At 41.0% G+C, this 24,085-nt stretch overlaps 1 protein-coding gene and 1 pseudogene across 6 annotated transcripts in view; one reads left to right on the top strand and one right to left on the bottom strand.

Annotated features, from left to right (window-relative positions):
- KITLG (KIT ligand) overlaps nucleotides 1-8,112 on the bottom strand; it is a 92,689-nt gene extending 84,577 nt beyond the window's left edge. The window contains exons 1-2 of one of the 6 annotated variants that reach the window (XM_059683749.1): nucleotides 7,828-8,112; nucleotides 5,520-5,680 (exon numbers count right to left, since the gene is read on the bottom strand). In XM_059683749.1, coding sequence (XP_059539732.1) covers nucleotides 5,520-5,549 — 30 coding nt within the window. In that variant the 5' untranslated portion in view covers nucleotides 5,550-5,680; nucleotides 7,828-8,112. Of the gene's footprint in view, nucleotides 1-3,365; nucleotides 3,487-5,519; nucleotides 5,681-7,827 lie in introns of all 6 variants that reach the window. The other 5 variants (XM_059683745.1, XM_059683744.1, XM_059683746.1 and 2 more) reach the window with 5 other exon arrangements.
- Nucleotides 8,113-22,999: 14,887 nt separating this feature from the next.
- Nucleotides 23,000-23,839, top strand: LOC132226604 (small ribosomal subunit protein uS2-like; annotated as a pseudogene).
- Nucleotides 23,840-24,085: the final 246 nt, after the last annotated feature.

Consider the following 24,085-nt stretch of genomic DNA (forward strand, 5'->3'; position numbering starts at 1 on the left):
ACCTCCCAGAAGAAAAGTTCTCCCAATTAATTAATCTTGGAACTGTTTTCTACTGAGTGCCACTTTGGTTGATCTTATTAGCAGGGTGATTTGATTTTATAAAGCAATGATGGAAACTCTTTAAAATGGCTACACATTTAAATGTCAAAATTTGACACACACACTACAGTAAATCCTTTCCTTCATGCTGAATCATTTATGTGTGACATTTGTACAGACGCAGAACAATAAACAATCAAATTGCATTTGAATTTAAAAGTCTATTAAAATTGTTTAAGAATAAAAAAGATTCAAGTTTCAAAAGGGGAGAAAAAGGCAGCCCACTATTTTCTAAGTATTATTAAGGTATAGAGTATGGCACATTAGCAAAAAAAAAAAAAAAATACATGTACTAAAGTTTTAAAAATACTTTCCTGGTCAGGGGTTAAGAATATTGTTTTAATGTTATAATTTGCTGCAAAACAATGAAAGAATAACATAAACCCTATTTTGTAGTGCTTTTGTACATAAAATTAATGTCATACAATATTAAAAACATGCTAATAACCTCTCTTTCATTTTTCATGAATGTTTTCTAATGCCTTTATTATCTCTGCATTTCAATGCCCATTTTGGACCACCTGGAGGCAGAAAGCGCAAGCCATGCACCCTATCTAACCAGCAGAATTCCATGTCAGAGCCAGTCCTCCGCTTAACAGAACACATCAGAGGCCTCTGAGCAGGCCTGGCCGAATAGAGCAGCTTTCTAAACTGCCAGAGATCCAAACTAAAGCAATCACAGAGGTTTTCGCTGGTCATCAGAAATGGAAATCCCTAATGTGTTGACTATTTCAGAAGCATTAAATTGTAGGTTTACATAGAACCATAAATAATGATGTGTGACTGCTGAGGTTTGTTTTGCAATCCCTGGGTTTTCTGGACGACATTAGAAATCACTTTATATGAAACACTTTTACCCTTCCTCCCTCCTCTTCATCTCCAGTTCAGCAGTTAATGTAAATCTGAATGGCCATCCATATGTCCTGAACAACACGTGCCAGGACAGGAGCAAGGAATTTGTAACACAGCCCATTTCTCTGCAACGCTCTGCTTGGAAATCAAGGAATCCGTGTGCTTTCACAGGCAGTCGTCTAGAAAGGCCTCGAGAAAGGGACTCCCAGGAAACAGCAGAAATCTCGGCATAAGGGGGTCCCTCACAAAAGACAGCCCCTATTAAATTGTAATTCTTTGAGGTTTTACTCAAAACCCTCAACTACCCTTTAGGACCACATTCTAAGCCAGTTGTGAGATACACTTGAATGGAAAGACTGCTGGCTTCAGAGATTTTATGTCAAGTTGAAAAAGAGGCAAAAGTTCTAAGCACCCACAGTGCTTTTGTTCAGAAGATGAAATTCTGCTCTTGAAAGGGCAACAGAGTATGTGCAAACAAGGCCAACACCAGGCCCCACATCCTACTGTGCTGGGTCCTCCCAGGTCCGCAGCCTGCCACACTATGCATTTGGGCGAGGGGAGGGGGGGGGGGCGGGCTTCTGCAAAGGTGAAGGAGGCTGAGGCTTTCTTTTTCAAGTGAACGCTGAGGATGGGTTTGTTCTTGCTCTTTTGTTCCCTTTTGTATTGTCATCCTAGAGAGCAAAAGCGTTCTTTGAAGGGCAACTGCCCATTTTGAGTGACTCTCTGTGCACCCAGAACACAGAGAAGGCACCCTGGCTGCCGCCCTTCATGCCCACATTCTAATCCACAGCACTCAAAGCACCAGGGCAACAGCTACACCTGCAGAGGCAAGTGCTGAATTCCGGCACCCAGATCACGAAGGAGAGCTACCGCTGCCTCTGTAAGAGCCTGGATCGCTGCCCCGATGCTGGATGTGCTTTCAGTGGGCAGCTCTCTAGTCTAGGCTCTGCCTGTGCTTAGAGGAGGACAGCGTCACTGCCACTGCCACTGCTCAATTTTCTGAAGAATCCCTGTTCTCTTGGCCGGCGCAGGGGTCCAGCTGATGTTCCAATAGTCTCCTGTCAACAATGAGAAAAGGACTGTCATGGCTTCTGATGGCTAAGGAAAACCAGCTGCTGGCTACTGGGCTTGCCCCAACTCTCCAGTGAGGTCAGTTCTAGAGAGAAGCTCAGGAAAGGAGGTAGGTGAGAGGTGTTCCTGAGAAGGTACTGCACCTGCGAAAATCCTCAGCCAAGTGCCTTCCACAGGAACAGTCTTTCCCTGAGGCAACAGTCCTTTTCCAGCCCGTCTTGCCAGCTGCAGACCCCCTCCTCTTCCCTGGCTTCTGAGGGTTCATGCTAGGGAGTGGGCCAGAGATACTACTAAGATCAGTGACTCGCCCAGGACTTGTCCAAGACTTGCCTAAGCCTCAGTGTCTGCTGGCGCAGGAGCAAGAGCCAAGCACAGGACCCATTCCCCCATGCTCCCCACCAATGCCTTTCTGCTACATGATCAGATTCCCTCCATGGCTACTGCATGCTCCCAGACACTGGAGACGACAGGAGCAGAAGAGACACGCAGGCCCAGGGAGGCACTCACTACCTTTGTGAGCCTACCTCCTCTGGTCGCCTGCCTGCCTTTGCCTTAGGATCCTTCCTTATGGAGAGGATTTAAAGATCAGAAGAGAGAAAGTTTCAGTGGATACTGCTAATATAGCAAAGTGTAAATACCATTCTTGTTAGAGAGAAATGCCAAGGAGCAGGTGAAATGGCTAAAAGCAGACAGTCTAAATTTAAACCTCTTTCTTCCCGTTGGCTGGGTCATAATCATAAAATAATGGTTATCATTTTTATTCACACCAAAGCAATGGCTACACAAATCTCAGAACCAAAGGGTGCTTAAATGCCATCTGGTTCAAGCCTCTATTTTACTAGTACCTTCAAAATTTTAGAACTGGAAGGCACTTAGAAATCGCCTAGTCCTACTTTCTCATTTTACAGTTGAGGAAATTGAGGTTGGAAGAGATTCAAATCTCTTTCCAAAGTCACACAACTCAGTATCCAGCCTAATAAAAGAACTCCATCCCCTAATATCCAAGTCAATGTGGCTGCCTAGGAAAACAGTGAAATGTAGCCAAAGACAAAGACAGCAACATAAAGAACAGTCTTCCTTTAGATGACACACATTGAGATCTCAAAAAAAGAACCATGAGGCCTAATTATAAGAAAATCACTCCCCACCTCCTTTTTTTTTTTTTTTTCTGGACAGAGGAAATAGAGATGTGATAATAACAATTCCCTCAAACTCCCAGCCCCTGTTAACAGTTCTTCCTGTGCCCATAGTCAAGTAAAAAGGAAAAACACATTTTGCAGCATCTAAAAATCAGTGAGGATACAGTCAATGGTTTCTATGAGACAAAGTCTATACAAACTAACCTTGAAAACAGCATACATTATAAAAACATCCTGGTGTTGCCTCAATTTGTTTCATAAATGTTCTGACTACACAGGCGACTTACACCCAAAAGCAGTCCCCTGCAGCTGTTGGATTCATGTACTAGAAAAAAAGATAAAAGATCACTCCTAAGATTGATTTGCAGCCAAATGCCTTACCCTAATTTACAAAAGGGAACACTAAGGTAATCAAGCAAAGGAAAACAAAAATCTCCCAAACTTGCATAATGGATAAAAATGTCACTGCATGTTGCCTGGGAAAGACAAAAAGGATACCGTGCAGAAATGAATGCATGGCCTCAATCAGAAGAGCAAGTGCAAGAACACCAGGGATAGGATGCTAAGTCTCCAGTACAAAACAAAATAAACCCTCAGCATCACACAGGGGGAACTCAGAAAGCAAGAGTGTGGAAATATGGAAGTGAATCAGAGATGGCGATAATATTTCCAGTTTCTATTTCTATTTTCAATTCTAATTCTCTCACTCATTTTTACTTTTAAAGAATTTAACATCCTTGATGCCACATATAGCCTTTGTTTTCATACATTCCTAGTTTGCTAGTTTGCTGTGTGTTCATTACAGTCTATAAACAGACATCAGCCTGGAAGGGGCAGCACTGAATCCACAAATTCAGATTTGTCTGTCTGTTTTGCTGGTGAAGTACCATTTACCTGCAATAGTCAGTTTTTCTCTGGTTGTTAAGTTATCCAGCAGGCAATTCTCTTCTCAGGAACAACAAATCCAGACTGTAACTACAGTAAGCCACTGTGTTGGGATAAAGATATATATAGTCTCCTTTAATCCTTACAACCACCATGTGAGAAAACTCTTTATGACTATTTTATAACCATCATACAGATTACAAAATGCAATTCCCAAGAAGTTTAACCATTTGCCTAAGGTCATTTATCTCACCAGTGGTAAAACAGGAATTGGAATCTAAGTCTTCAAAAGCTAGAGCTAGATGACACACATTGTGTGTCCACTCCACCAGACCATGCATAAAACCTCCAATATCCAGACCAGCCATTTGGGCAGGGATTTTTTTTTCCTGGTGATGGAAAGATGTCAATCACCTACCATTAAAGAACAAATGTGACTCGCAATTTGTTATGTTCAAATCAGCAGTTAGACATAAATACAATTTAGCAATTTTAATTGGTTTGGCACAGGCCTTCAGATTTCCATATGGTTATTTCCTTGTTTTATGTTAAATGTAATTGACTTAGCACTTGAATTTTAAAATCTTGGCAGAATGTATCAATTAAAAGCTACACAAAATAGAATTACTCAAAGCACACACTCCAAATTGAGTGACTCTAAGGATAAGATGAAAAAATGCTCTTTTCATAATTTTTTTCTACAAACTTGCATTATCACCCAAATATCATCCTCATACAGACAATAGAGGGATGTCTTCTTGGAACAACAAAAGCTAAAAAGTAGTCTATTTGCTTCTCTGAGAACTAATGTATGCCTAAAATGGCCTTTTTTTTTTACACTGTTTGCAAGATGGATTTTTTTCTTAATATTTTTAAAACTGATAGCAGTAAGGAAAGCTCTCACAAACCATCTGAAAACTAAAATGTGAGTACATCAATAAATCGGCCATCAGGCCCATTAAGTTGATAGGCACTTTTTAAAATGGTCTTGAAAAATATACTGTTCAATTGTTATTTAATATACAGAGTGTTATATTAAAATAAATGATTATTGATCGAAATAGATGTTCTTTCTGAACCTAAGCCACAATTTCCTTCAAACTGCAAAACCATATAATATAAATAAAATGCAATCAGACATCTGAAAAATGGAAAATGCATTCATTTCTGTAGACTTGTGGTTAAATTTGTTATAATTGCTCCTCATAGGTATTGTCTATGTAATTATTTTCTTAATGCTAAAGTCCATTACAAATGCTAAATAAGTGAAAGAATCATTTATTGAATCTCAATTGTTTCTTGATGGAATTTTCACACTTATTTAGCTTAACTGAAAGGCCAGAACATCTGGTGCACCCGTGATTCTTGGAGAGCTGCATAACTGCAATTAAAGTTTACTATTATTATTACTTTTATTAAGTTCTAATTTTATATCTTGGGTAATATATACTAAGAGAGCAAAAAACTGTTTACCTTAAAATAGAACTCTCCTATTGAGGCCATCTTTATAAATGACCATTGAAACTACTGATTTAGTAGATACCCTTGCTGGCAATTCATCTTACTTCTCTTAATATTTGATTTCCTCATGCTACTCTCCATCCACCCAGAGTTACACAGGAAGTTTCTTGTACCTTTTGGATTAGAAAATTTAGCAATATTAACAAGGATCCAATCCCTCTCCCCCTCATTTCCACAGATTATGTTATTGATTTCATACTATTTCTAGTGTCCCCCCTTTTCAGTGGCAAGAATGTGGAATTGCTAGAAGTATCCTTAAAGGAGACCTTGAAGGTCATTAGATCCCAGGCAATGAATGCCTTCATTCAGCAAGGGCACTGCCCTCCTATGCCTGCAAGTCCTTTAACATCAGCTAGCTCCCCCAAAGGGCTTGCACTTTAACTTGGTCTGCGCAGGTCACATTTCTAAAATATTTAGCTATCTCAAATGACCCTGGCCGGCAGCACTGAGTCACTAACACCGTGGCGTTTCAGGCTAGATTGACCTCTTTCTAGTTTTCAATGGAATTATTCCATGTAATCAGATTTACACAGCCATTTAATCAAAGTGAGAAGGAAGATTACAGCGCTCACATGTGTTTCGCAAAGCAAGGGTGCAAGGATCATCAATCCTACTGACACTCAAAGTGACATGATAGTATGTCGCCCTCCTTTGGAGTGTTGGTCATTAACCTGATCTGTCTCCAGTGCTCTTGTTTAAATAGGAAGGTTTAGGCTCTTTCTGAACTAGGAGATAGAGATTTCTCCACCCAGATCTCACCACTGCCATTCATGTGAGCAGATGCTACTATAACAGGGAACGGGTTCTATGCTCTTGCATATTATTCCTGCAAAGCAGAAAACTTGTATTAATCAAGAAATTACATCGTAACCTCTCTTTCCTCGCCAGCCTTTAACACTTGCATTTCCGCAGCACACTGCGGTGACCCCAGGTGTGGCTTTCACTGCTCTGCCTATAAACCAACCTGCTTGCACGAAGGGAACTGCACTCCCTTCCTCTCCTCCTAGGCCTCTGCCCCAGAAACCTTACAAACCTTTCTGCCAGGCAATGCCCCTTCCCCCTGCTCTTCTCCACACCGGTGCGATGACCTTGATTCTTCCTGATTCCTTCCGAATGTGTACATCTCCTAAGCCTAGACATCTATTGAAAATATGATACGAAGCGCACCCTTTAATACAGCATTTCCCCCACAGTGATGCCTTCATTCTGAACTGACGATTTCCCTTTCCCCCCAACACTTCTACCCCTTCGACACATTTCAGGAATTGCAATCTCGGATAGAACCTCTGGGGGGTGAAAGGGCAGCCTTACCCTACCCGGGACAGACACACACAATTCCAACGGGAAGAAGTGAGAAGAGGTAAGAGCTGCAGTGGTGAAAAGAACTGTGGCTAGAAGCAACGTGGGGGCTCTTTCTAAATGACAAGCCACATACCTGCTTCCATGGGCTGCGGGATCTAATTGTACCCCTGGGCGGTGGTTTACCCAGTGTTTAAGTGTATAATGCACAATTTAGCAGCACTAAGAATTACCTCAATAACTATCATTAGAGGTGCCCATTTTTTTTTTTTTTTAAAAAGAGAAACTTTCTATTCTGTAATGAAAGAAGGTGGGTGCGATGTGGAGGTATCACCTCATCCAGAGCTCTCTGGAGAGCTCCCCCATAGCTGCAAACCCCGCAAATGCTGCGGGAAACCAAGTTTCCGCGGCGGGCCAGGCAGGTTCCTTGCCCCGCGGAGCGCTGCTACTAAAGGAACTCGAGGTCGGCTTCGCTCCCGCGGTGGCACCCGCGTCCCCGTGAGCCCCGAGCCCACTTGGGGGCTGCACAGAAATCTGGGTGCGAGGGCGCGCGAGCGAGTGTGGCGTACCGGGAGCTGTTTTGTAATCTCCCGGAATCCGAGGGAAAATGTCTCCCGTGCAAAGACATGCCTTTCCGTGATCACTTAAAACTCTCCGACCAAAGAGCAGATCCTTCCTCCTTACAGGAACTGCGGCTCGTACTGACAGCTCCAAACTTAACGGCTGAGGCTGCGAACTTGGCACCGGCTCCCTCTCATCACTCCCACTCCTCCTCTCCCGGGCTCAGCCGGCCCGGGCGGCTCGGGCTCGGGCTCGCACGCCACGCCCGCCTCCCCCGCACCCCCTCGGCGGGTCTGGCGGGCACAACCCCGGACGCCCAGGCAGGTAGTGCCGGGACGCGCCGGCCTCCGGGCGCGATTTTCTTGGAGAGCCGGCGAGCTCCCGGGTGCGCCCTACTCACTTGTGTCTTCTTCATAAGGAAAGGCAGCGCTGTGATCCAGCCCAGGCAGCGGTGTGGCGACTCCGTTTAGCTGTTCTGGAGCTCCAGCATATTGCACGAGCAGCGGCTGCAGATAGTCCACGCATTGGGTAGCCCGAGCGCAGCGCCCTCTCCACGGCCCGTTGCTTCCCGCGGCTCTCCCGGTCCCGGCGCAAGGCGGCGAATGAAACCCCGGCCGGCGCGCCGCCAGCACTTTTATATCGCTCCCTCCCGCCTGCTCCGGACACGCCTCCTTCCCTTCCGGAGCCCCGGAGTGGCGAGTCCGGGCCCTGGCGCGGAGTGGGGGGTGCGGGGGGAGGAGGGGGAGATCGGGAGGGCGTCAGAGCCGCGGGGATGGCCCAGAAGTTGGACAGATCGGGTTAAGCGCGTCCTGTTGCCTGCGGGCCCCGGACGCGCACCGGCAGGAGGCCACGAGGGCGCACGGGCTCCAAGGGCGAAGCTTAACAACCTGCAGCCGCTGCAGGCGCTGCGCGCCAGACGCGGCCAGTTCCAGCGCGGCCTCTGGGCTGCTCAGGGGCTCACCTGGCACCGCCCGGACAAGCGAAATACTTCTCCGGTTGGCGAAGGCCTGGTACAGGGGTGTTTGGGGAGAGGATTCAGGAGCCTAGCCAATAATTCACCCTGCCCCGCTCAGGGACTCAATTAGGATTTAGACCATTGTCTTACCCCTCTCTTTTTTTTTTTTTTTAACAATTACTTTAGTGAATAAATATTTAATAATTAGACGAATTGTTCCCTCAGGGTTAAGTATTGCTGTTTTCAGAAGGGTTCACTGCTGCTTCTTTAGAAATTAAGATTGAAAGGAAGTGTTGATTATTAACTATGCAGGTTGCAGACACAGCAAGTGTTCTGGAAACTACTTTTTGTTAGAGAAGTTTTCGAAATCGGAAAGATCATGTAACAATAATATTAGCGAACACCATTATGTGATGCACTTAATTACATACTAGGCGTCATGCCAAGGACTTTACATAGATTATATAATTAAATCTGTTCCCCAAGCTATTGCATAGGTCCTCTCATTTTTATTCCCATTTTAAAGATGGTGAAACGGAGGCTCACAGAAGTCAGTTTTCCCAAACCACAGCTAGTAAATGGCAGAGCTTAATTTGAATCCAGTGCTCTGGCTATACAGCCCTTAAAAATTACATAAAATAAATATTTTATTGTTTCCTCAAAACCCTTTTATATGTTTCTTATAACTGGAGACCATTAAAAGGCATTTTAATTTTTTTAAAAAAATGTTAACTAGACATTAACATCAATAATGGATTAGAACAGAATAATGGGTAAATGTAGGAATTAGGTATTTTAATAAGAGAGTAGGATTCCAAGTTTGCCTTCATTAGTTGAGTGTGCCTTTGTTAAAAATGAATGAGCCAAACTTATAACCATAAGAGAACAAGAAACTAGGCAAAATTTGAAGTTCACTGTGTTAGTTTTCTATTGCTGCTGTAACAAATAACCATAAACATAATGGCTTAACACAACACAAACTTGGAGCCATAAATCTCATTGGGCTAAATATTGGAGAAAATTCCTTCCCTTGCCTTTTCTGGCTTCCAGAAGCTGTCTACTTCTTTGGCTCATAACCCCCTTCATTGTCAAAGTCAGTAAGGGTGAGTTCAATCTTCCTCGCTTCAAATCATTTTGACCCTCCCTTCTGCCTCTCTCTCCTACTTTCCTAAGCACCTTGTGAGTACATTGGGCCCACCTGGGTAATCAGGAGAATCTCCCTCTTTTAGTCAGCTGACTAGCAATATTAATTCCGTCTTTGCCACATAACATAACATATTCACAAGTTCCAGGGATTAGGATGTGACCTCTTCGGAGGGCCCCTGCTCAGTCTACCACACGTTTCAGCATAAGTTTGGGGAGAACGTGGAGTGGAAATGTGGACTAGGTAGCTCACTGTGCACCCTTCCAGGGCTTCCCTCCGAGTGGCTCTGGAGCTCCCAGCTGGAAGACTACCTCTATGGTTAGGAAAATAAGTGTTTGACAAAAGGACCACAAGAAAATTTTAAAATAATTGCCATATATATATAGTTTCAGAGGGAAGGGAGAGAGAGATAGAAACATCAATGGTGAGAGAGAATCATTGATGGCTGCCTCCTGCATGCCTCCACTAGGGATCAAGCCTGAAACCTGGGCATGTGCCCTGACCAAGAATCTTGGTTCATAGGTCAATGCTCAACCACTGAGTCATGGCAGCCAGGTTGCTTTTACTTCTAATCAAAATAGTACTGCAGACCATTTTAAGTGCAAGTGGAAAGTCTGAAAATAGAAGCAAATATGACAGCATTGGAAAGGTAATAAAACCAGCCTTTAGGAGTAATTTTGCTCTGCCAAAGTTTCAAAACAGTTGAACATATATGATGCACGAAGGATCTACACTACTGAAAAGTGTCATGTGGCCTAACAGAAAGGGAAAAGAGTTTGAGGAGGATTGGTTCTATTTCAGATTCTGCCTCACTCAAGTTGAAGGTCTAGCAGTGTGGCATGCATAACTGTAAAGTTTGCCAGGATGATGTTAGGTGGTACACAAATGAACATTTTTGTTTATTTTATCAAATGAATATAAATTAAAATGTATATTTTTAAATGTATAGGATATAGTATAATTATAATGCATATATATATATACACATATATATATATATATCTCACATCAAACAGATGACTTTGGTCAATTTAAAGTCAGTTTAATGTGCAACATTAAATAAATAGTGCTAAGGGAGGGCATATATGACAAAAACTACAAAGTTGGTAGAATTGCTGATGCTTAGGAAACATCGATCTAACCATACTAATTTTGTGAAATCAATAGGATGGAATGGCCTAATAAGTTAGACAAGGTTTTAAAGAAACAAGGGGGTAGACCTACCTGAAATTAAGTTTATAGTCTTTTCATTTAACTCAATAATTCATCCCAATACTCAATATATTTCTCTCCTACAGTGCATCTCACTCTCTTCTCTCCTTCATTCTTCCTTCCCTTCTTTTCCCTCTCAGTTCTCTGTCTTATCCTCCCGTCTCCACAGTTCATTGGCTCTGGCTACATTAATATCATCACTGACTTTCTCACCCATAATTCTGTATCTTTTTTTAAATACATATATTTAGGAGTGCACTTTCCCTTTTCAGGGAGAATGTGTTTCCCTGACTGGGGCTGAACTGCCAACACTGAAGAGGTCTTGCTGGCCCAGAGCAGAGCAGAGCTGAGCAGAGCAAAGCCAGGCAGAGTGGAACGGGGCAGAGTGGAGCACACTGGAGCAGAACAGAGCTGTCTAGCCAGAGGCGGGTCTTGCCGAGGGCCACCTTATCCCAGAGTTGCCTCATAGTCATGATTTTCCACACCCATGCTGCTTCATCACTCAGCTGTTTAGTGTTCAAACCATAGCTGTGCTGTTCTCACAGCTGTGTCATACCAACATTGAACTGTTTGCGGTGAATAAAGTTTCCTTCTATAGGGCAAGAAATAAATACATTACTTTTTAAAATATGTTTTTATTGATTTCAGAGAGGAAGGGAGAGGGAGAGTTAGAAACATCAATGATGGGAGAGAATCATTGATTGGCTGCCTCCTGCATGCCCCTTACTGGGGATCAAGCCTGCAACCCTGGCATGTGCCCTTGACCAGAATCAAACCGGAGACCCTTCAGTCTGCAGGCTGATGCTCTATCCCAGCGGTTCTCAACCTGTGGGTCGCGACCCCTTTGGCGGTCGAACGACCCTTTCACAGGGGTCGCCTAAGCCCATCCTGCATATCAGATATTTACATTACGATTCATAACAGTAACAACATTACAGCTATGAAGTAGCAACAAAAATAATTTTATGTTTGGGTCACAACATGAGGAACTGTATTTACAGGGCCAGAAGGTTGAGAACCACTGCTCTATCCACTGACCAAACCAGCTAGGGCAGCAAATAAAAGTTTTTTTTTAGTGATTTCAGAGAGGAAGGGAGGTGGAGAGAGAGAGAGATATAAACATCAATGATGACAGAGAATCATTGATCAAGTGCCTCCTGCACGCCCCCTACTGGGCATCCAAGCCAGAGGCCAAGACCCAGGCATGTGCACTGACTGGGAATTGAACCTTGACCTCCTGGTACATAGGTCAGTGCTCAACCACTGAGCCACACCAGCCCAACCATAACTCTGTATCTTTTGTTTCTTTCATAATGCTGTGCTACAGTTGCTATATGATCATGTTACTTGAAATCAAGTCAAGAGAATAAAGAAAACATATCAAAGGGATTAAAAAGAGTTTGTATGCAAATCAAGGATAGTAGGCAAGGTCAGAAGTGGGTCAGGGAGACTGAGATTTCTCTTTAAAGTGTGCCTTGGCGAGGAGACACGGGCCAGAATCCAGTTCCCTAGCAGAAACAAAAGCAGGAGGCACTTAAGAGTGAACAAGTGGCATTGCTTTGGCCCAAGTGGATAAGAGGCGTGGGGAATTTTTTCTTTTAGAAATAGTGGATGCTCACTTATGGGTACAGAGAGCTCAACATTTGATACATTAGAAAGAAAGTCTCTCCATGATTATCTAGTCCTTCCTTGCATATTTCAATGCTAGTTGGTCTACCATGCTGGTGGGGTATTTTTTTTAATCTAACTGTTGAATAGCTTTTTTTTTTTTTTTTTTTTTTTTTAAAAAAGCTTTAACATTTGTTCTTGGTAAGAAACAGGTTTCGTTTAGTAACTAAATTTTCTCAGTCTTGTTTAGTGCACATGAAACATCTTTTTCTTCACCACTTTGTGGCTGTCCTCTGTTAGAAATACAGGTTGTTTTCAGTACCCTTCTTTAAAAAAGTGGCACCCCAAACTAAAGCCTGTATTTCAAGGCCAGACCAGAGGGAGGCCATCCATTCTCATCTTTGGGGAAGGTGGAAAAGGAGCAGGAGGACATCACACATTGATTATTAACTCCCTTAACAAAGGCTTCAAGGGTTCCAGGGTCTGGCCCCTCATTGCCTCTTCAAAGTCAGCTCATGCTGTGCCTCCCTGCTCAAGAGACAAGGGCCTTCTTTCTGTTCCTCACAATTCTCTCTCATTTCAGAACCTTTGCATATACCCTTCCTCCTGCCTCGGCTTAGACCACTTTGTTCAACCCTTTGCTCTTTGCCTAGTAAATATTTTCTCATTCTTTAGATCTCAACTCAACATTCCCTCTGTTCCCTCAGGCAGGCTTTCTCTAACACTTCAATTCCGTCAACTCCTTATTATAAACACTAGAGGCCCGGTGCATGGATTCATGCACCAGTGGAGTCCCTCAGCCTGGCCTGTAGGGATCAGGCCTAAACCAGCTCTCTGACATCCCTTGAGGGGTCCCGGATTGCAAGAGGGTGCAGGCCAGGCTGAGGGATCCCACCAGTGCACAATCGGGACTGGGGAGGAATTGCGGGAGGGCTCCAGGGTGTGTCTGACCCATCTGACCCAGTCCTGATCGGCCCAACCCCAGCAGTAAGCTAACCTACTGGTCAGAGCGTGTGTTCCCAGTGGTCAGCATACATCATAGCAACTGGTCAAATGGTCGAATGAATGGTCAGACACTTAGCATATTAGGCTTTTATCAAATAGGACAAGTAGGAATTCCCTCTCTTTTGTAGTATTTGCCAGTTTGACATTTCTTTGTGTGATAATTTGATTAAAGTCACTGACTATGATGCTTATCACTTACTATTTTGCCTTCAGTGTCTTGTATATTGAACAGAACATAGTGAATCTCTTAAATATTTTTCTAATTAGGTCACTGATACCAGGCATGAGTCAGGAATTGGGTTAGGCCCTTAGCTTATATTATGTCACTAACTTCTCTCAACAATTATGTGAGATAATTATTCTATTTGATAAATAAGAAAACTGAGGACCAACAAGGTAAGGTTTTTTATTTAAGATTCTTCCATCATTAAGTGGAAAAATCATGATCTAATCCAGGCAGATGTGCTATGGTTAGGACTCCTTATCTGCCCAGCACAATTTCCTATTCTTCTTCTGCTACCAGGACCCCACTGTCTTTCATAGAATTCACATTGGATTCCATGCCTTTCAGGAGGGCTTGTCATTCACAAGGTTCTGTTCCCCTCACAACTGGATCTGGGTCCAGCCATTTGTCTGATTGGTAAGATGTGGCTACATCACCTGAGGTGTGCCAGTCAGAATCCACTGTGGGACTCATCTGTTGAAGTTAATTGGAAAGTTGACCTCTTCCCTATGGCATGTCAAGCTACAAAAATGTGAAGCTTTCTTTATCCTATAGGGTGTGGTTTTACCATTCTTAAAAATAATGAAAGACATCAGTTCACAGAATTTTCTTTGACTAACCCAAATTTTCTAGTATTCAGAGAATACTATCAAGCCCATTTGTTTAGCTCAATTATTTTTAAATTATGGAATAAAGATTAGCAAATATTGCCAACGATAGTGAATAGTTAAATTATTGGTAGTCAGCCTTCCTTTGCATTTATACTGCACCTAAAAATTAATCACAGGTCCAATTTAAAAATCAACAATAAATAATTACATTTCTGAAGAAAGTTGAACCTGTATAATATCTAATCAGAGATACTTTTTAACTTTTTTGTAAAATTCTAGAAAAGTTCATAATTTTAATTTAGAATGTTCTATTTAATGTTATAAATAAATATTGATCACACATCATATAGATTTTGATTGCCAAAAAAAAAAAGAATTAGTGTTCTATAGATATAATTATAATACAAATAGATAATTATATACCATGTTTATCAAATAATCAAGGAGATATTGGCTAGCATTATCCAATGACATGTAAGATTATAAAAATAATTCTAAAGGAATAAATTTATTTAAACAACCTAGGAAGAACTTGGTGAAAAGAAAAACAGTAGACCTTAGGAGGACATTTCCTGCTGTATTTAAACTATGCATTTGACTTTACAGAAGTAACTCATATACTCATTAATTAATTCATTTTACAAATATATCTGAACACCTCCAGATGACATTAATGATTTCCTCTAAGATGTATTTATTTCTATTATCACTGCCCTAGTGCAGAGTCTCATGAACCTCACCTAAACTATTTCAGCTGATTCACCAATGGTCACCCTGTCTCTGGTCCTTTCTTACCCCAATCCATTTCAACATTGCTGCCAACATTATAGTAGTGTCCGTAAAAATCTAGTCACACCACCTCACTAACTTAAAAATATATTTTGATTCTTAGTACCTAGGGAATAAAATCCAAACTCCTCACAATTTGGCCACAGTATTTATAGTTCCTTGGACTCATCTATTGTACTAGGCACTTCCAACTAGTTATGTTGGCCCTCTCCATATTTTCTCTTTGATACCTTTGTTCTTGTGTTCATATTGTTCTTTATCATGGAGTAGCTTTCCCTCTATTTTCTGCCTGAAATCTTCTTTTCATCGTTCAAATCCTGGTTCCAATAACACTTCCTCTTTTAAGCAAATAATTATTCATTTCTTATAACCTTAATTAGGTTTAAAGTTAATGGGAAAATTAATTTATAATACATGAGCCCTCACTCAGTGAAGGAAAGAAGAACATTGCTCAAAATATGCTGAGTGAAAGAATAAAATGAGCTGTGGGAATTTAATGGGAACGTTCTAGAGAGAGAATATGCATATAGGGCTTGATGAAAAAAACCTATGTTTTCACATTATTCTTTTTCTATTAAAAGTTTAATAAGTATATTTTGCCTCAACATTTATTTTTAATAAAAAGGTATAATTACTTCATTTATCTAAAAATTATTATGTCTTCCCAATCCTTAGAAATTCCAGAAATAGGTATTTCACAGCACATAGATTTTAAAACTAGAAGAGAATTTTGATAATATGCAATTTACACAATTAATCTACAGATGAAGAAACTGAGGCCGCAAAGGCTAATTTGAATGAAAGGTGGAAGCCACATTTCCAGAATTGATTTATGGCACACTTTCCAGGGAACCCAGAAGCACTGCTTCCAAGGAATCAAGGTTCAAGAGTAAATAGTCCACCCAGGTTTATAGTAAAGAGTGACTTATTATTAATAAGACCTTGACTTTAAGCACACTCAGAGAAGAATTTCTATAGTAGAACAAAAGATAGAGTCGACTTTTAAATTATATATATATATATATATTCAGGGAATATACTTTTTTATATTCTATATTGTAAGAATATAGGAGATTGTTGAATTATAGCTTAGATGCTCAAATAACATGAAATAACACAACTTCTATATATTTGACCAAAGTTCCCTCTTCTCCATGACATTTAAAAATATGTTACCTAATTGTACATTTTGCATATTTTTCCTGGTTATGGCTTTCATATATAGCTCATAACCTTTATGTGTACTAGATAGATTAATTTAGGTTGATGTTTTCAGCAGTGGTGTTATTCTCTTTAGTTATCTGATTTTAAAAGAGATTTGTGGCCTCAACTGTGGCAATGTTCTTTTTTATATTGTACGTTTGAACTGCATGCTCTCTAATGAATCATTAAAATGAGAAATTTCTACAGCATGGCTTATTTCCTAATTGACATGTTTGTTCTGTACAACTCTTGGATGGCACAGTTAATAAAGAGTGTAGAAACAGACAAATATGCTATTTGGAAAGGTAATGCCACTCCCCTGACTATCTCTTCTACAGAAATTATAAACAGGACAGCACAGCAACTGTCACATATTTGGAACTTTCTTCTTTCTTTTTTGGGGAGTAGTGGGTGATAAAGAATAGATTTGACATTAAGGTAGCTAGGGACCAAATAACTTTATATTGTGTGTTCCACAGTCTGAAATGAGCTACTTTTTTTTTTTCTACTGCATGCGCAACTGGTTTAAACAAGTAGCAGATTTTTTTGTGTTTTCGAGTCTCCCTTCAGCGTCATCAGACCACTTATCAAGTTTAGATAAAAGACATTTGTTAACAATGTACCTCATTGTCAGTATTTTCCCTCAGCTAGGAACTATTTGCTGTGACTCCATCTTCAGAGATTAGGAGGATCTTGACCAGTTTTTAACCTGCTCTTGAGGGATGGCCTCGAGGGAAGAGTTGGTTTTCCAAATGTAGAGATCCAAACTTAGAATGGTTAGTAAACCCTAGACATTGCTATCATCGGCCACATACATCAGCCACCCTTACCCGCTTGCCTTTGCTTTATTCCGTTTTCACTCAAAGATGCCTTTCCGTGCTGTGGAGGCTCCCCTGGCAAATCCCAGAAACCAGCTTTCTTATCCTGAAGACCTGCTCAAGGCGAGATACGAAAATAAAACAATCATTGTCATAACCATTGGTTTTTAAATATGTATTTTCTTTGTCACTTGTAAATGATACATATTTAAATGGGATTATTGTTATGATATTCCTCATTGACCTTAAAATATGCAGCATGGTATTAGGTGTGTGATATTTGATTGAGGGTGAATCCAGGTGCTGTCATCAAGAATTTCAGGCCAGAGCTGGCCAGCTAGCTTCCTCAGTAGAAGTTCCATGCTCAAGAGGGCACTAATGCAAGCACTTCTATGATTCATCTCTATGTTGTCCAGACATAGCTTATTCATAGATGTTGGAAATAGCTTAGAAATAAGAGTATTGGGTATTATTCATTAATAGCATACCTTGTGGCAAAATACTTTTTTTAGAGGAGAAAAAAAGTAACTTATTGAGCAACATCCTTAATGTAAGAAAGCTCTCCTTGGTAAAATTAAAGTTCTTCAGCATATGTGTATTGGCTGAAATTGTTTTAAATACATAGATAGGAACACAGCCTGAGAATTCAAGGAGGCCTGCAGCCTTCAGCAGTAGGAATGACGCTTGAGACTTGAGCCCTAAACAGGTTGGTTTCCGTCATTGGTGTGGAAAGATTTCTTATGATGAGTTTGTTTTGAGTAAATATTTCATGCAAGATGTTAAAGGGAGCACTTAACTGTACCAAGAGCTAGAAATTTATCAAACTTTAAGGAATAGTTTTTATGAACTGAATTATATCTATTTGTTAGTATATTGTTCTATATGTGGTGCAGAATTTGGTTTATGATTTGCTTTCATTATGATCTGAAGGTATGTAATCTTACCATTAAGAACCCAAGTTGTACATGTTAAATTGGCTTAAGGGCAGTTCGTAATTGTTTATGGAGCACTTACAAAGTGCTAAGTACTTTGCATATATTATTTAATTTTTATGGTAACCTATACAACGATCCTCACAATGCTCTTTACACAACTATTATTGTTTGTTTTGTTTTTAGTAAGCCATCCATGCATAGGGTGGTGCTAATCATTGTCATTATTTAGAGAAAGAGAAACAAGATCATTACATCCACCTATGAGGTGGGTGCAGTCACCTTGTATTATAGATGAAGAAACTAAGCCACAGGGTAGTTAAGGGACTACTCAAGGTCACAGAACTAGAAAGTGCCTGCCTGACTCTGAAAGCCCTTCCTTCTAACCACGCTGTTTTACTGCATCCCTTAATGATTCTTAAATAGGAGAATTTATGGCTAAGAAGTGAGTTAAATATTCCTTATAAAGAGCATTTCTGTTGCTGAATTTTCTTACGTGCTTGAAAGGTAGAAAATAACCTGTCAAGTCATAGGGCATGCTGGGTAGCTACAGGATAATTAGACACCTTTTAAAGCAGTACTCTCAGCGTGGAAAATGTCCTTAAGGACTTTGATTCAAATGACTGATTTCATGACAATGAAGGGCTCAGAAAGCTGAACAAGGTTCTTTTATGAAGAGCAAAGGAAATCGTTAGGCTAGCACGGAGTCTTTTCAGGGTGAACATTGGATGCCGAAGATTATCTGTGCTGATTTTCCCCTAATCCCGTTATTGGGTTTCTCGTTACTCGACCTTAGTATAGCTTGTACAATATCATCTCTGTAACCTTTGTGTTTGTAGGTTTATCTTGATCAACTATCAGTGCAAAGTGAGAAGCCGCCTTTCATCTGGTTTCCAATGGTGCTAACTAGAAAAAAAAAAAAAGGAAGCTAAAATGTTTTTATTGAACAGAAATAAAGTAGTCAGGGCATTAAAGCACTGATAGTGACTCTCAAGAAGGCATTTGAAGAAGGAAGCCTTCCTAGGGAGAAGGTTCACTAAAGAATAGCGACACCATAGGACATTGTGAACAAAGAGGGTTTTCTATAATCTTGATTATTTGCAGTGGAACAAAGTTTTCCTGCTTCAATAAGAGTTTTTGTCAATTCATCCTTATGTTGAAACTGTTCTCCTAAATCAATTGTATCAAAGATCTGGCATTGTTAAGGAAGATAATCCTTGAACGTTTAGCATTATATAAAGGAAAGCTGGCAAAAAAAAAAAAAGAAAAAGAAAAGAAAATAAGAGAAAGAAAGAAAACAAGAGAGAAAAGGAAAGAGAACATAATGCTCCATAAGCCTTCCTACCTCAAAGAGAAGAGAACAGGTTTGATTTTGGGAGACCAGCTAACTCAGGTGGAAGAGCAGAGAGGCTGCGCAGCCAAGGAGGGAGGAGAGAGCGAACAAGGAAGTTGTAAAACACTAGATGATTTATTTTACAACTGTTAATTAAATGAAAGAAGGAGGTGCATTGCGCTTATCTAACCTGCTTTCCTTTTATACTGTGTCGTAATGTAAAGAACATTACCTTTGCAGTCAGTCAACAGACCTGGGTTTAAATCCTGGCTCTACCACTTGCTGCCTGTGAAATCTAAGGCAGATTATTTAACCTCTCTGAGCCTCAGTTCCCATAGGGTTAAGTGGAGTTCCCAGTAGTGTTGCAGCCTGTATCTGTCACGAACCTTCTATTTAACTTTGGGCAACTCAACCTCTCTGGGCACCAGAAGCTCCATCTGCAAAATCTCCCTGGCTCATTAGAACTTTTCCCTGCATGTGTGCACAAAACATAAAGGACTGACACTTTTGGTGTTTTTTGTTTCGTAATGACTACCTAGTAGTGGCATTCTAAAGATTAGGCAGTAATGTATTTCAAGTCCTAGCTCATAGTAGCCAGGCAATAAATGGCACAAAAGGCATGCAGTAAATATTAGAACTACATATGAAATTCACTCAAGATCTATTGGTGGCATTGGCTTACTTAGTACTTGCTTTCATAGAGAAAATAGATCAGAGAAGATAATATGTGAGGCAAAAATGTCTCATATTTAAATTGTTCTCCATTTCCTAAAGCATAATCATATCCTCACAGAGAAAGACACACATACATCATACTTCCTGTGTTCCAGAAAATAAGGCTGAGATCCAGAGAAAGTTAGATATTGACTAGAAATGATATGTTTTTAAATAGGGGAGTCAGGCCTGGAATCTGGATTCCTGGTTCCTGTTCTCGTGAGCTCTCCATTATACCACACTGACACTGTCCAATTGGTCTGGCATACCTTTCTAGAAATCCTCTTTAGGGTAAACTGTTAGAGCAAGAAATAAATCTTCAAAATAAGTGTTCCTCTTATGAGTTCATTCTGAGTTGATATCCTTGGCTTATTGTGACATTCTTTATATGTAAAAAAAGATAATGAGTTCTTTGTAACACTTAGAAACAGAGAGAACACACTTTTGCTAAATTGAGTGGCCTTCTGCAGGTATCAGGTGTTTTAAAAATATGTTTTTGTTGATTTCAGAGAGAGGAAGGGAGAAGGAGAGAGAGATAGAAACATCAATGATGAGAGACAATCATCCATCAGCTGCCCCCTGCATGCCTCCTACTGGGGATGGAGCCAGGAAAACTAGGCATGTGTCCTGACCAGAATCAAACTGTGATCTCCTGGTTCATGGGTACATGTTCAACCACTGAGCTACACCTGATGGGCCTGTATTAGTTTTGAGCTTTGAACGGATTTTAGGTTCTTAAAAGTTGAAAATTAACAAAAGGTTTTGTCATTTTTTGGAAAGAAAAATTGAAGTTTTTAAAAGCACAAACAAATTTATCAACTCTAAATAGCTAAAGAAAAATGTTTTGATTAAGAAAATAAAAATTGGAATATCAACAAAATTTTAAATTTTCTGTGAAACATGTCTACTTATAGTACACTAGAGGCTTGGTGCATGAAATTCATGCACAGAGAGGGTCCCTCAGCTCGGCCTGCACCATCTCCAATCCGGGACCCCTCTGGGGATGTCTGACTATCAGTTTAGGCCCAATCTCACAGGGATGGGGCCTAAACCGGCAGTCGGACATCCCTTTCAATCCGGGACCGCTGGCTCCTAACCACTCACCTGCCAGCTGGCCTGATCGCCCCTAACTGCCCTTCCCTGCTGGCCTGATTGCCCCTAACCGCCCTCCCCTGCCAGCCTGATCGCCCCTAACCACCTCTGCCTCAGCCCCTGCCACTGTGGCTTTGTCTGGAAGGAAGACTGGACGATGGGAAGATGTCGGGTTGACCTGCTCTTATTAGCATATTACCCTTTTATTAGTATAGATGATATTACTTAGGAAGCATTGTACTTATAAACCCAAACTGACTTAGATTCCTTAATATAGCTTATTTTACCCAGCTAAATATTTTACGATTTAACACCTTTTCCTTTGCAATATTAAAATACTTTTAAAAAGTAATAGAAATATAAAGCATTGTGTAAATGGATAAACTTACTATCTATTTCAATTCAGTTCAGCCTACGATAATTTAAGTCAGCCTACGATGCTCATAGAGAGCCTGCTCTCCAAGGCATGATGCTGGCCCTAAGATAGCTAAGGTGTCTGCCTTTGAGGAATTCAGCATATGAGCTTTATGGTAATAAAAGCTTATAGTTGCTAACTTTTACTGATCTTTTGCTGTGTATCAGCCATACTTCCAAGAGTTTTGCAATATGTTTTATTTAATGCCTCCACCTAAATCCTTGGGAAATAGCATTTTATTAGCCCCATTTTATAGATGAGAGGACTGTACCTTAGATTAAGAAATTTATCCACAGACATACGGCTCAGAAGTGGTTCAATTAATAATTCACTTGATATACTAACATGGATATACAGATAGAAACAAAACTACTTACATAAGTAAACACAAATACTTGCAACTTTTAGTTTTTTTTAAAATATGAACATATTTTTTTCTTCTGTAATTGAGAGAAAGGTGTTTGTTATTGTTGTTTCTCTTGCCACAGGTTATGCTTAAATAAGGATTAGTGATAGTAGTATCATCATTGTGCAGAAAGGGCAAAGCATTCACAATCACAAAGGAGGGCAAAAGTCTTTCCTAGCTATTAAATTAATTATCAAATGCTTTGCCCCTAACACTATAGTTTGTTCATTTTTTAAAAAAGGTAAATTATAGCCTAAGTGATATTTAAACTTTAGGTTGACTTCATAATAAAACACCTAATTTTCAACCATATTTGTGCTCTTTCTAGGAAATCGTGTTAATAACATGCTTTGAAGATATTCAGAACTGTTCATTATAAAAGGATCCCAGCACACGAGGACCTTATATATGAGGTCCTGTAAGAGGAGCACAAGTATAGGAGGGGATTTCAGGGGAAGCATGAGGCTTTAAGAAGAATAGACTTTGCCCATTCTAATTAAAGTTTTGGATAGAAAACTTCTTGATGGAATTAGAAAAATATTAGAGATAATTCGTGCATTTAGATAGTAGATTGACTGACTGTATTAGTTCCCTAAGTTGCCAAACAAAATTACCACTGGATAGGTGGCTTAAGCAACAGAAATTTATTTTCTCACAGTTCTGGAGGCTGGAAGTCTAAGAGCACAGTGTCAGCTGGGTTGGTTTCTTCTGAGAGCTCTCTCCTTGCCTTGCGGACGGGCCCCCTCTTGCTGTGTCCTCACATGGTTGTCCCTCTGTGCACATGTGCCCTGGGTGCCTTTTTGTGTGTCCGAATTTCTTACTAGGACAGCAGTGAGATTGAATTAGGGCTCATCCTATTAGCCTCATTTTAACTAAATGATGTCTTTAAAGGCCCTCTCTCCAAATGCAGTCAGATGGTAGGTGCTGGGGATTAGAGCTTCAGCATGAATTATGAAGGGACACAATTTAGCCCATAGCAGTGACCTTTAGCTGCAAAGAGCTGAGAGTTCTTCCAGATCTAGAATTTTGTGCATCTTCTTCAAAATTTTCACTGTATATAAATTGGACACAATCTAAGTTACTGATATACTACTTTTCTTTATTTATTACAAATGACATTCCTGCTTTTCTGTGCTACCTTTCCGAATATTGTCCTGGGGTCCCTTGTAACTAATAGAGACACTTTCACAGTGCCCAGAGCCCTTGATGTCTTGCAAATGAAGGAGGAGGATGTCCTCAAATTTCTTGCAGCAGGAACACTCTTAGGTGACACCAACCTTGACTTGGAAATGGAGCAGGACATCTGGAAAAGTGATGGCGTCTCCATCATCAATCTGAAGAAACCTGGGAGGAGCTTCTGTTGGCAGCTTGTGCCATTGCTGCCATTGAAAACCCTGCTGATGTCAGTGCCATATCCAGGAACACGGGCCAGCGAGCTGTGCTGAGGTTTGCTGCTGCCACCGGAGCTACTCCCACTGCTGACACCTCACTCCTGGAACCTTCATGACCAGATCCAGGCAGCCTCCTGGGAGCTGAGACTTGGGTGACTACTGGCCCCAGGGCTGAGCACCAGCCTCTCACTGATGCTTTACATTAACCTGCCAGCCATCGCTCTGTGTAACTCAGACTCCCTCTGCACTGTGTGGACATTGCCATCCTGTGCAACAATAGGGAGCTCACCCAGTGGGTCTGATGCCATTCATGCGGGGCTGGGAAGTTCTGCGCATGTGTGGACACCCATGGGAGGTCATGCCTGACCTCTGCTTCTGCAGAGATTGAAAAGGAAGGGCAGAGCACTGTCAAAAAGGCTGCGACCAAGGAGGAATTTCAGGGTGAGTGGACTGCTGCAGCTCCTGAGTTCGCTGCCACTTAACCAAGGTGTCAGACTCCTTTGCAGCTGCCCTGGTGCCTAATCAGCAGTTCCCTTCTGAAGAGGAGTGCTCAGCCGTCCGAGAAAGACTGGACTGAAGCCTTCACTGCTCAGAGCACTGAAAGGGTAGGAGCAATGCTGAATGTCTTGGACAGAAAGGGAAATAAGGTTGCTGAAAAATAAAGTCTCTTTAAAAATTGACATTCCTGAATTAGCTTCCTGAAGCTAATTGTGTGTGTGTGTGTGTGTGTGTGTGTGTGTGTGTGTGTGTGTGTGTGTGTAAACATGCACACATATATTTATATGCTTTTGGGTAATAGAGAGACAG

The sequence above is a fragment of the Myotis daubentonii genome, chromosome 2 (assembly GCF_963259705.1).
Source record: "Myotis daubentonii chromosome 2, mMyoDau2.1, whole genome shotgun sequence".
NCBI lineage: Eukaryota > Metazoa > Chordata > Mammalia > Chiroptera > Vespertilionidae > Myotis > Myotis daubentonii.